The sequence below is a fragment of the Aegilops tauschii genome, chromosome 2, assembly GCF_002575655.3.
Source record: "Aegilops tauschii subsp. strangulata cultivar AL8/78 chromosome 2, Aet v6.0, whole genome shotgun sequence".
Taxonomy (NCBI): Eukaryota; Viridiplantae; Streptophyta; class Magnoliopsida; order Poales; family Poaceae; genus Aegilops; species Aegilops tauschii.
In genome coordinates, this window is record NC_053036.3 from 424168927 (window position 1) to 424182577 (window position 13651).

At 46.3% G+C, this 13651-nt stretch overlaps 1 protein-coding gene across 1 annotated transcript; it reads right to left on the reverse strand.

The window, feature by feature from the left end:
* Positions 1-9181: 9181 nt before the first annotated feature.
* On the reverse strand, positions 9182-10258 carry LOC141041083 (uncharacterized). Its single transcript, XM_073507194.1, has 2 exons — positions 9885-10258; positions 9182-9683 (listed from the first exon to the last, which is right to left on the reverse strand). The coding sequence occupies exons 1-2, from the start codon at positions 10256-10258 to the stop codon at positions 9182-9184; spliced, it is 876 nt and encodes a 291-aa protein (XP_073363295.1).
* Between the last annotated feature and the right edge of the window lie 3393 nt (positions 10259-13651).

The following is a 13651-nucleotide window of genomic DNA, read 5'->3' on the forward strand; positions in this document are numbered from 1 at the left end:
ATAAAGTGATTCACGATAGATCTTTAAATAAAAAGCATGATTGCAATGATTTTACTATAAATTATCTTGATGTCAATTGTGCCAATAATATGCAAAACCCTAAGCTTGGGGATGCTAGTTTTGCTATGTCTACTACTTGTTGCAATGATCATGATTGGGGTGATTCTTCTTATGATCTTGAAAATTTATTTAAGCCCCATGATGAATATGAGATTGATAATAATGTTTGCAATAGTATTGAAAGTGGGTTTGGAATAGTGTCAACTTTAGATCCCACATATTTGGAGAATGTTCAATCTTATGAAGTTTTTGATAAAAGTGGGTTTGGAGAGGTCATGACTTTAGTTAATGTTAATCCCACTATTTTGGAAGAGTGTCAACTTTGCATACATGTGGATCGTGTTAAGAATATGTTTTGTGATAGCTATGTTGTTGAATTTGCTTATGATCCTACATGTAACTATTATGAGAGAGGAAAATATGGTTATAGAAATTTTCATGCTACTAAATTACCTCTCGTTATGTTGAGATTGCTATTGTTTCTTTCCGCTTCCTTGCATATGCTAGTTTTTGCTTGCCTTGATAATTTTTTGCCTATAAAATGCCTATGCATAGGAAGTATGTTAGACTTAGATGTGTTTATCACGTGTTCTATGATGCTCTCTTTGTGCTTCAATTCTTGTCTTTCATGTGAGCATCGTTGAAATCTTATGCCTAGCTAGGGGCGTTAAACGATAGCGCTTGTTGGGAGGCAACCAAGTTTTATTTTTAGTTTTTTTGCTTTTTGTTTCTGTTTAGGAATAAATATTTGATGTAGCCTCTGGTTAGACTTGTTTTTATGTTTTAATTAGTGTTTGTGCCAAGTTAAACCTATAGGATCTTCTTGGATGATAGTTATTTGATCTTGCAGAAAATTCCAGAACTTTCTGTTCACGAAAATAATTGCTAAAAATCACCAGAACGTGATAAAATATTGATTCCAATTGCTGCTGATCAATAAAAAATTGTCTAGGTCGTCCTATTTTGGCTGAATTTTTGGAGTTCCAGAAGTTTGCGTTAGTTATAGATTACTACAGACTGTTCTGTTTTTGACAGATTCTGTTTTTCGTGTGTTGTTTGCTTATTTTGATGAATCTATGGCTAGTAAAATAGTTTATAAACCATAGAGAAGTTGGAATACAGTAGGTTTAACACCAATATAAATAAAGAATGAGTTCATTACAGTACCTTGAAGTGGTGTTTTGTTTTCTTTCGCTAACGGAGCTCACGAGATTTTCTGTTAAGTTTTGTGTTGTGAAGTTTTCAAGTTTTGGGTGAAAGATTTGATGGATTATGGAACAAGGAGTGGCAAGAGCCTGAGCTTGGGGATGCCCATGGCACCCCAAGATAATCTAAGGACACCTAAAAGCCAAAGCTTGGGGATGCCCCGGAAGGCATCCCCTCTTTCGTCTACTTCCATCGGTAACTTTACTTGGAGCTATATTTTTATTCACCACATGATATGTGTTTTGCTTGGAGCGTCTTGTATAATTTGAGTCTTTGCTTTTTAGTTTGCCACAATCATCTTTGCTATACACACCTGTTGAGAGAGACACACTTGATTCGGAAATTATTAGAATACTCTTTGTGCTTCACTTATATCTTTTGAGTTATGTAGTTTTTGCTCTAGTGCTTCACTTATATCTTTTAGAGCACGGTGGTAGATTTGTTTTATAGAAACTATTGTTCTCTCATGCTTCACTTAGATTATTTTGAGAGTCCTACAAAACAGCATGGTAGTTTGCTTTGACATTAGTAGGCATTCAAGATTAGTAAAAAACTTTCTTATGAGTGTGTTGAATATTATGAGAAGTTTGATGCTTGATAATTGTTTTGAGATATGAAGATGGTGATATTAGAGTCATGCTAGTTGAGTAGTTTTGGATTTGAGGAATACTTGTGTTAAATTTTGTGATTCCCGTAGCATGCACGTATGGTGAACCATTATGTGATGAAGTCGGAGCATAATTTATTTATTGATTGTCTTCCTTATGAGTGGCGGTCGGGGACGAGCGATGGTCTTTTCCTACCAATCTATCCCCCTAGGAGCATGCGCGTAATACTTTGCTTTGATAACTTGTAGATTCTTGCAATAAGTATATGAGTTCTTTATGACTAATGTTGAGTCCATGGATTATACGCACTTTTCCTCCTTCCACCATTGCTAGCCTCTCTAATACCGCGCACTTTTCGCCGGTATCATACACCCACCATATACCTTCCTCAAAACAGCCACCATACCTACCTATCATGGCATTTCCATAGCCATTCCGAGATATATTGCCATGCAACTTACCACCGTTTCGTTTACTATGGCACGCTCCATCATTGTCATATTGCTTCGCATGATCATGTAGTTGACATTGTATTTGTGGCAAAGCCACAGTTCATAATTCTTTCATACATGTCACTCTTGATTCATTGCATATCCTGGTACACCGCCGGAGGCATTCACATAGAGTCATATTTTGTTCTAAGTATTGAGTTGTAATTGTTGAGTTGTAAGTAAATAAAAGTGTGATGATCATCATTTTTAGAGCATTGTCCCAAGTGAGGAAAGGATAATGGAGACTATGATTCCCCCACAAGTCGGGATGAGACTCCGGACGAAAAAAAGAGGCCATAAAAAAAGAAGGAAAGGACCAAATAAAAAAAATGAGAGAATAAGAGAGAAGGGACAATGTTACTATCCTTTTACCACACTTGTGCTTCAAAGTAGCACCATTATCTTCATGATAGAGAGTCTCCTATGATATCACTTTCATATACTAGTGGGAATTTTTCATTATAGAACTTGGCTTGTATATTCCAATGATGGGCTTCCTCAAAATGCCCTAGGTCTTCATGAGCAAGCGAGTTGGATGCACACCCACTTAGTTTCTTTTGTTGAGCTTTCATATACTTATAGCTCTAGTGCATCCGTTGCATGGCAATCCCTACTCACTCACATTGATATCTATTAATGGGCATCTCCATAGCCCGTTGATACGCCTAGTTGATGTGAGACTATCTTCTCCTTTTTGTCTTCTCCACAACCACCATTCTATTCCACGTATAGTGCTATGTCCATGGCTCACGCTCATGTATTGCGTGAAGATTGAAAAAGTTTGAGAACGTCAAAAGTATGAAACAATTGCTTGGCTTGTCATCGGGGTTGTGCATGATTTAAATACTTTGTGTGGTGAAAATAGAGCATAGCCAGACTATATGATTTTGTAGGGATAACTTTCTTTGGCCATGTTATTTTGAGAAGACATAATTACTTAGTTACTATGCTTGAAGTATTATTATTTTTATGTCAATATTAAACTTTTGTCTTGAATCTTTCGGATCTGAATATTATACCACAATTAAGAAGAATTACATTGAAATTATGCCAAGTAGCATTCCACATCAAAAATTCTGTTTTTATCATTTACCTACTCGAGGACGAGCAGGAATTAAGCTTGGGGATGCTTGATACGTCTCCAACGTATCTATAATTTTTGATTGCTCCATGCTATATTATATTCTGTTTTGGACATTATTGGGCTTTATTATACACTTTTATATTATTTTTGGGACTAACCTATTAACCGGAGGCCCAACCCAGAATTGCTGTTTTTTGCCTATTTCAGAGTTTCGCAGAAAAAGAATATCAAATGGAGTCCAAACTGAATGAAACCTTCGGGAACGTGATTTTCGGAACGAACGTGATCCAGAGGACTTGGACCCTACGTCAAGACATCAACCATGAGGGCACGAGGTAAGGGGCGCGCCTACCCCCCCAGGCGCGCCCTCCACCCTCGTGGCCCCCCTGTTGCTCCACCGACGTACTCCTTCCTCCTATATATACCTACATACCCCCAAACTACCAGATACGGAGCCAAAAACCTAATTCCACCGCCGCAACCTTCTGTACCCGTGAGATCCCATCTTGGGGCCTGTTCCGGAGCTCCGCCGGAGGGGGCATCGATCACGGAGGCTTCTACATCAACACCATAGCCTCTCCGATGATGTGTGAGTAGTTTACCTCAGACCTTCGGGTCCATAGTTATTAGCTAGATGGCTTCTTCTCTCTTTTTGGATCTCAATACAATGTTCTCCCCCTCTCTCATGGAGATCTATTCGATGTAACCTTCTTTTGCGGTGTGTTTGTTGAGACCGATGAATTGTGGGTTTATGATCAAGTTTATCTATGAACAATATTTGAATCTTCTCTGAATTCTTTTATGTATGATTGGTTATCTTTGCAAGTCTCTTCGAATTATCAGTTTGGTTTGGCCTACTAGATTGATCTTTCTTGCAATGGGAGAAGTGCTTAGCTTTGGGTTCAATCTTGCGGTGTCCTTTCCCAATGACAGTAGGGGCAGCAAGGCACGTATTGTATTGTTGCCATCGAGGATAACAAGATGGGGTTTATATCATATTGCATGAATTTATCCCTCTACATCATGTCATCTTGCTTCAAGCGTTACTCTGTTCTTATGAACTTAATACTCTAGATGCATGTTGGATAGCGGTCGATGTGTGGAGTAATAGTAGTAGATGCAGGCAGGAGTCGGTCTACTTGTCTCGGACGTGATGCCTATATACATGATCATACCTAGATATTCTCATAACTATGCTCAATTCTGTCAATTGCTCAACAGTAATTTGTTCACCCACCGTAAATACTTATGCTCTTGAGAGAAGCCACTAGTGAAACCTATGGCCCCCGGGTCTATTTTCCATCATATTTAATCTCCGGACAACAAGCTATTTCTGATGCCATTTTTATTTTGTTTACTTTAGTTTGCATCTTTATCACAAAAATACCAAAAATATTATCCTATCAGATCTCACTCTCGTAAGTGACCGTGTAGGGATTGACAACCCCTTAGGGCGTTGGTTGCGAGGATTTATTTGTTTGTGTAGGTGCGAGGGACTCGTGCGTGGCCTCCTACTGGATTGATACCTTCGTTCTCAAAAACTGAGGGAAATACTTACGCTACTTTGCTACATCACCCTTTCCTCTTCAAGGGAAAACCAATGCAGTGCTCAAGAGGTAGCAGGTACCCCTCAGGGTCAACCCGCCTTTCCATGTAACAGTTGTAAAGTGCAAGTATCCGTGTGTCCAAACACAAAGGCAAAACTCCGAGGAACCACCCTCAGTGGATTCCACTCGATGTAATCATCAAGGTGAACGTAAGAGGAACCACCCTCGAGGTTCACACTTGAGGGGTTGCACGACAGAGTTGTATCGGAAGTGGTTAAGGCGGAATCACCCTCGATGACCACGACCGAATAGCTACACTACAGGGTTAACATCAGAAGTGCTGATGAGGTCTCACCCTCGGCACTTGATAGTAACTCTGCAGAGTCGTACAACTAAGGGGGGGGGTGATGTGCGGTACTGGGGCCTGGTCTTCGATCCCGTTGATCGGGTCTTTGAACATAAAGCGGGGCAACTGGGACAAGGTGGGGGTCACTGATGGATCACTAACCAACCTATACTAAGCAGTTTAGAATAAGCAGGTAAGGTATGAAAGCAGGTACAAAAGCAGGCTATGCATCAGAATAGGAGCAATCAATTACAGTAGCAAAATCTAATGCAAGCATGAGAGAATGGAATGGGCGATATCGTGATGATCAAAGGGGGGGCTTTCCTGGAAGCTCTGCTGAAAAGGAAGAAGTGTCGTCGTCGACGTAGTCGTTCACAAGGGCGACATCGGTCTCGGGGTCTACCAGAGAGAAGAGGGGGAAGAAACAATAAATATAAAGCAAGCATAGCATCACAAAGCATAACATGGCAATATGTTGTGCCGGGTGTGACCCAACGTATGGCTACACGATAAAGGTGAAGGGGGAATTCAACTGGGAATGTTTTCCCGGTTCCGGACCTATGTCAAACAGATGAGTGGAGGGGGAAAGTTCCATGTTCAGATAGTTAGAGGCATCTAACAGGTAAACGGACCACGCATTCGGATTCGTCTCGTCGTTCTGAGTAACTTTCATGTAGAAAACATTTTCATCTGAGCTACGAATTAATTTCTATGATTTTTCAAAGTTCTAAATGGTTTTCTAATTTTCTGGAATTAATTTAATTCGAAAAATATGAAATGGATAAGTGCTAGATTCACCCTGAAGTGTACCCAAGCAGTTGCTGTGTGAGTCTGATAGTGGGGCCAGGGGGTGCTGAGTCAGCAGGTCAACCAGTCAATGTTGACTGGTCAACAGGGTCAAGGTGGACCCACATGTCATTAACTCGGGTTCTAATAGGTCAACTAAGTTGATTTAATTAACAGGGGGGCCAACGTGTCATGGATACATCAGGCTAACTAAACAATAATCTAATCTAAACTAAATTGTATTAGCACTAATTAATTTGGATTGGCTCCATGTGCCAGAACACATACGTGCACTTTTTTTTGAGGGGAACGTTGCCTTATTTCTCTAGTGCTCTAGTGCCCCATCAGAGGCAATGTCTGAGCTTACAAAGTCTGGCGCTACATGGCGCCAAGTTTGGCATAACTCCCTACAGCAACTCTCCCTAGCTAGTCTATGAGCGACTCCGTTTGCGGAGCGACGAACCCAAATAACTCTAAACTCCTGGAAATGGGTAAGCAGCTCCTTGATCTCTTGGACGACCTGACCTGACACCGAGAGATCCCTCTGGATGTTGTTGATCTTCCCAACAGCGTTCAGCGAGTCCATCTCAAACACCACCTTCTGGACATTGTTTTCTTGTGCTAGAAGAACTCCCCGACGGCACGCTAGAAGCTCCGGAACTTTTGGATCCGCAGTAGCTGGGAAAAAATGGCACGCTCCCGCCACGAACGCGCCATGGTGGTCTCGAAGGACCGCTCCACTACCTCCTGATCCTCCGTGCTTAGCTAGTGCACCATCAGTATTGACCTTCATCCAACCTTCATCTGGTTTCGTCCAGACCTCTTTGTTATGCAACACAGGTGGTCTCGCATTAGTTTCCTTGATCGCCTCCCACTCCTGATCAAGATAAATGACTCTGTCTGCAATCAGGGCCGGGTCTTCTATACGACCTCTATCCCTTGCATTGTTCCTTGCGAGCCATAGTTCGTACCACACCCTCATCACCATCCTATTATCCTCATTCGACGCTGCCACCAGCCAATCCAGAACCCAAGTTCGCATGTTGTCTACCCTATCAATATGTTTGGGCAGCAGCACCAGGGGCGCCCCAACTCCTTTACTAAGTACTTTCCAGAACTGCATCGAGTGAGGGCAGCGCCACATCCGATGAAGAACTGTCTCTTCTCTCCCACACGCGATACAGAAGACCCCAGGCTTCACATGCCATCGTAACAATTCTGCCCCTACAGCCAAACCATTTTTCAGCATACGCCATCCATGGATCTTGACCTTGTTGGGGACGTCTGCAGCCCACAGCTCCATCCAGCTCCGATGCTCAGCCACCGAACTTGACGAGGAGGCCAGTGCCTTCGTCGCCACCTTTAGTGCCATTCCCAAGTGGTACGCCTACCGGACGGAGAAGACACCATTTTTAGTGTAGTTCCATGCCCAGAAGTCCTCCTTGCCCGGTCCTCCGATCAAAATTTGTCTGATATCCTGCGCATCACTCGGAGTAAAAACCTCCTGCAGTTTCTCCTCATTCCATGTCGTGCCCTCCGGTGTAAGCATGTCAGCAACCTTTACTGTGTTTGGTACATAGGTGGCACCCAGCGGCACCATGCTACCATTTCGCGGGATCCAATTGTCATGTAACACGTCAATCTTTGTCCCTCCCCCCCCACACCATATCAGCCCATGTGCTAGAAAATCCCTGCCATGCATCAGGCTTCTCCATGTATAAGAACACCCCTGTGGACATGGAGCAGCCATAACATCCATATCTTGATAATACCTTGCCTTAAGCACTTTTGCACATAATGATGTTGGGTACATTAGTAGCCTCCAGACTTGTTTGGCCAGAAGGGCTTGATTAAACATCTCGAAGTCCCGGAAGCCCATCCCTCCTGCCTGCTTCCTTGTGCACATTTTGTCCCAGGCCACCCAATGAACTTTGCGCTCGCCGTCGGCTGCCCCCCACCAGAATTTAGAAGAAATAGATTTCAGCTTCCCACACATTTTCTTGGAGAGCTGGAAGCAACTCATCGAGTAAGTCGGTGTTGCCTGCAACCCCGACTTGACAAGTACCTCCCGTGCTGCCTTCGACAAACCCTGTCCTTTCCACCCCATTACCTTCCCCCTCGATGATTCTCGAACATGTTTGAAGCACACGTCCTTGGACTTGCCCACCATGGTTGGTAACCCCAAGTACTTTTCATTAAGGGCCTCCGATTGAATACCCACCACGTTCTTAAGATTAGCCTTGACCTCGTCATTACATCTTTTTCCAAAAAAGATGGAGGACTTATCCAAGTTCACCTTTTGTCCTGATGCCTCCTCGTACGTGATAAGAATCTGCCGAAGTCGCTCCATGTTCGTCTGTGAAGCCTCAAGGAAGACAATACTATCGTCCGCGAACAGTAGGTGTGTGATCGTGGGGCCAGCGCGCCCAAAAGACACCCCCTGTATTTCCTTCTCCCGTTGTGCCTACTTGAGAAGCGCCGAGAAACCCTCTGCACAAAATAAGAACAAATAGGGGAGATGGGGTCTCCTTGACGCAACCCTCGTGTAGGGAGAAAACCATCGGATAGACTGTCGTTAAGTTTCACTGAGAATCTTGCAGAGGTGACACATCTCATAACCATGGCCGTCCATGAATGAGAAAAACCCAGCTTAGTCATCATCTGTTGAAGAAAGGACCACTCCACTCTATCATAAGCTTTCATCATATCCAATTTAACGACACACAATGGTTTTTTTTCTTTTCCTCTTCCGGATGGCATGCACACATTCGTATGCCATGAGAACATTGTCGGTGATGAGCCTCCCCGGAACAAACACACTTTGCTCCTCCGAAATCAGAATAGGGAGCACAACCTTAAGCCGGTTAGCAAGAACTTTAGCCCCGATCTTATACAACACATTACACAAGCTTATCGGTTTGAACTGTGATAGCATCTCCGGTGCCTTCACCTTGGGTATCAACACTAAAATCGTGTCATTGAACCCCTCTGGAATCTGCCCCCCCACCTAGGAATTCACGGATCGCCTTGCAGACTTCTTCTTTCACCAGAGGCTAGTGCCACTGGTAGAAGAGGGCTGGCAGCCCGTTCGGCCCAGGTGCCTTCGTGGGTCCCATTTGGAAGAGAGCCCTTTCGATCTCCTCATCGGAAATAGCAGCATCCAGTTTGGTATTCATTGCCTCCGTGATAGCCACCTCAATGTTATCTAGGATCTGGTGTGTATTTGATGTGCCCTGGGTAGCAAACAGGAGCGAGTAAAACTCCCGAGCCATCTCCCTCATTCCCATGTCATCAGAACATTTCGTTCCATCTGACCTCAGCAGCGACTTGACCGTGTTTTTCCTCCTCCTGTGAGAAGCACGGTTATGGAAATACTGTGTGTTTTGGTCGCCTGCTCTTAGCCAGTCCACTCTTGATCTCTGCCTCTTCATAATCTCTTCTCTCAGATATACCTCACGTAGCTGCTCCTCAACTACTCTCATCTTATGCATGCGTTCTGTGGACATACTTTCCTCCCTGGCGCGTTTTATCTCACCTTTGAGTTGTTTAATCTGTCTGCGGACAGATCAAAAAACAGTCCGGCCCCACTCACGCATGCGTCCAGTGACGCCGCGCAACTTGCCAACCAGCGCTTGCAGGCCTATTTGGCCGTGACTCTCCGCCTCCCATGCCTCGTTTATCATCGTATCATACCCCTCATGGCGCGTCCATATTTCCTCAAATTTGAAACTCCTTTCATTAGCCTGATGAACCAACCTTTCCTCCCTGATCCGGATGGCCAGTGCCATATGGTCGGACTCTTCCGTAAGAATATGTTCCACGACTGAACCTGAAAAAATCTGCATGAACTCACTATTGCAAGTAGCTCTGTCCAACCTCACCTGAACATTATCTGGGGGATCACGTTTATTATCATAAGTAAAAGGATAGCCAGTAAAACCCATGTCTGCCAGTGCGCACATGTCAAGACACTCCCTGAACGCCTCCATTTGGTTTAGGTTTCGCTTGTTCCCTCCAAGCTGTTCAGACTGTTCGAGGGCCTCACTAAAATCGCCAGCACAAATCCATGGTAAGTTGTCTTGCCTTTTCAGATATCGTAATGCATCCCATGCCTTCTGTCTTAGCTCCATTCTATGTTCCCCATAGATCCCAGTGAATCTAAAGGTCCTGTTTTCGTACGTAACTGATGCGTCGATAAAGTACTGGCTCCATGGTCTAACAGAGACCTCCACATCATCCCTCCACCATAGTGCAAGCCCTCCGCTCCTCCCCCTACTGCTCACGGACACCCCATGACGAAAACCAAGACTCCACTTCAGTCTATCCATAGGCGCCACTTTCTTTTTTGTTTCTGACAAAAAGACCACCGCTGGGTTGTAGGACCGTACCAGGTCTCTCAGTTCGCCTACTGTCGAGTCCAACCCCAGTCCTCGACAGTTCCAGGCCAGGATATTCATTGCTCTCAGCGGCCCTACACCCTCGCAGGGTCCGCCGCTCTCACGTCATTCTCTTCCAGACGATCAAAAACGTTTGTTGTTCTCAGTCTCTTTTCCCGATTCTCCGAGTCCTTGTCACCATATCTTCCTTGCTCACCCTTAGGAACCCACAACTGTTTGGGGCGCCTCTTCCTTGACATGTCTCTTTCATAATCCCAGTTATCCAGATGACGATACGATGACTCACCTTCCCTCGGCCTGCGGACATAGTACCCGCGCTTCCTTCCCCTGTCATCATGACCCGAGTTGATGTTGTGCCTTGACTCTTGCCCCCTCTGCTCGACCTGGCTACCCCTGTGTTTGTTATTCTCATGTTGCTTGTCAACTAGTTCTTGCCTCAGGTTCATCTCCCTTTTTTCCTCTAAATTTTACCTCAGGTCCCTACTTTGGGAGTTCTCCCCTTTGCTTTTCCCCTTGTTCGGGATACTCACCACCTCCTTGTCGTCACCCCTCCCCCCACCAGTGTGGGATTTTTTAGATTTTGAGAAGGATGAGTACAGATTACGCTTCGTTGGGACATCCCTTACTGACGCAAAGAACCGAGTCTGCTCACCCTCGCCAGTGCGAGATGAGCCCCCACTGTTAAAGGTGCTTGCGGAGCCACCTAAACCCCCTCCCTTATATCCTGTATTACGCCCAGGGGAGGCCCTGAGCCATTCTCCCCACTGTGAGGCTTTATCCATAGGAGGACTACAAACACCATTAACGTGCACCAACCGACCACACTCAAAGCAGAAGTGCGGTATTTTTTCGTAGTGAAAATCATACCACGTGCCCTCCTTGTCCTCTACCGATTCTTTTAGATTAAAACACCGGACCAAAGGCTCGTACACTAAAATCTTGGCCCTGACTCTTAGATATTGCCCCTTAGCAAAGCCATATTTATCCACATCAACTTTGATCACTTCCCCTAGCCAGTTTCCAAGTGCAAGCCCAAATTCCTCACATCTCCTATCCAACGATAGATCTTTAACTCTGACCCATGTTTCGACAGTGTCAAAGACCATCTCTGACGGCCTCGTCTTGCCATCATAGTCCTTCAGGATGAGCACGCTGAAGTCATACTGCCAAGGACCATTGTTCCTCGCGTGCTTCCAATCGCCCTCTCCGCTGAAGTGCACCAAAAACAGATTGTCTCCTAGGTCACGGAACTGTGCTTCATGGTGTAGGCCCCAGGCTCTATGCATGGATCTCTCCAGCACACTCCTATTCAGCGGTCTTGGTGAATACACCTTCCCGATCAATGTCCACTTCCTGGCTGCCGGGATCCCCTTTCCTGGATCCGCAAATACAAACCCTTGTGCTTCTTTCTCCGTCAAAACCATCCCTCCCATCTGGGCTGAGAGCGAGGCCGTGGCGTGTGGGGTTCTACTCGTCACCGGGGACTCCTCTTGATCACGCGCTTTGAGCGGGGTCTGTGTCGCTGTAGATCCGCCCTTCGCCGTTGTTGCCCTTGATGACTTCCTGGATGCATCTCCGCTCCCACGCCCACCCATCTCCGCCATGCCCTCTTTCCTGGATGAGGAGCGCAACCCCCTCACGATCCGCGCGTCGGGGACGCAGTCGTCACCCGCCGCACCACCGTATCCGCAGCACCACAGATCAGCAAACCCTAACCCTAGCGGCAGCCTGTGATCGCCTGTCGATCGCCCCCCTGTCGCCCGAGAGTTAGCTGTCGAGGTGGACCCCTCATATATGGATGGTAACACATACGTGCACTTGGCTGTGCATACACACGCACAACAGCACCTAGCCACACGGGCATGCACAGTGGCCTTGGTGGCCATGCCCAAGAGCGGTAGCAGTAGCAATACACAGCGGCATCAGTAGCTAGGAGCAGTGCATAGCAGCAGCAGCTAGTGGGAGCAGGGTAGCATGGGAGCAAGTAGCAGCGGCAGTAGCCGAGCAACAACATGAGCGCAACAGCAACACTACAAGGAGAAGAAGCAGCAGGGCAAGCGCGGGAGCCGCAGGCGGCGCGGGCGCGCGGCCAAGGTGCAACGGAGCGCTGGCGTGTGCGCGGACAGGAGTGAGCGAGGGCGCGGCTGGCACGTAGGGGCTCTCGGCAAGCGTGGCCAGCGGCAAGTGAGGGCGGCCAGAGGCGCAGCAACGGAGCAGCGAGCAGGGGGCGCAGAGCCGAGCTCTGTGTCATGGCGGTCAACGCGTGGGGTGGCCAAACGATGACGGATTTGAGGGGAAAGAAAAGGGGAACGGGGAGAGGAGCTCACATCGAGCCTGTAGGTGAGCAAAGCGGGCTCGGGGAGGCTCCGGTGAGGCCGAATCGAAGACGACGAGAGGCGGGGCGGAGGTTGAAGGTGACCTCGACATGGGGACGGCTCCACGGCTTCCCTCCGGTGGCATTGGCGACGAAGACGAAGATGCCGGGCTTCCTGGACGTGATGGCGTAGCACGGGGTGGTCAGTGGCTACACAGACGGTGAGGCCATGGCTACGGGTGGTTCGGGTTCGTCCAGATCGGGAAGAGGGGCGAGGGGGAGGGGGTTCTGGCGTGCTAGGGTTTGCCAAGGGAGAGAGGGAGCACCGAGGGGGGCCTTATCCATCCCCCCGACCGCGGGATGAACGACAGCAGCGGCATCGGCGGCCATGGCCGGGTGGATGGTCGCCACGCCATCCCCCTGTGAACAGGAGGTTGAAGGGGGGAGGAATTTTGGGTTGGGCCGGCCATTGTTGCTAGATGGGCAAATATGCACATGGTTTCATTTCTATTACTTCTATTCTTTTTCTGCGAAATGATTTTGCTAAAGTCTTCCATTTATTAAAAAAAGCAAATGATTTTTGTTTGAGTTGAAGCTTGGCACATAAATCCAGTACAACATTTAAAGACCACACACAAGGTTTCACATCATTTGGAAAATGTACATATATTTGTTTATTTTGAAAAGGCCAAGATAATTGTTGTTGGACCATTTATTAATTTCCTAGGAATTTATTTGTCAGGCAAATAGAGTTGGTTCCAACATGACAATTGATCAAGGGGAATTATAGAGTAGCACCAACATTTTTGTTT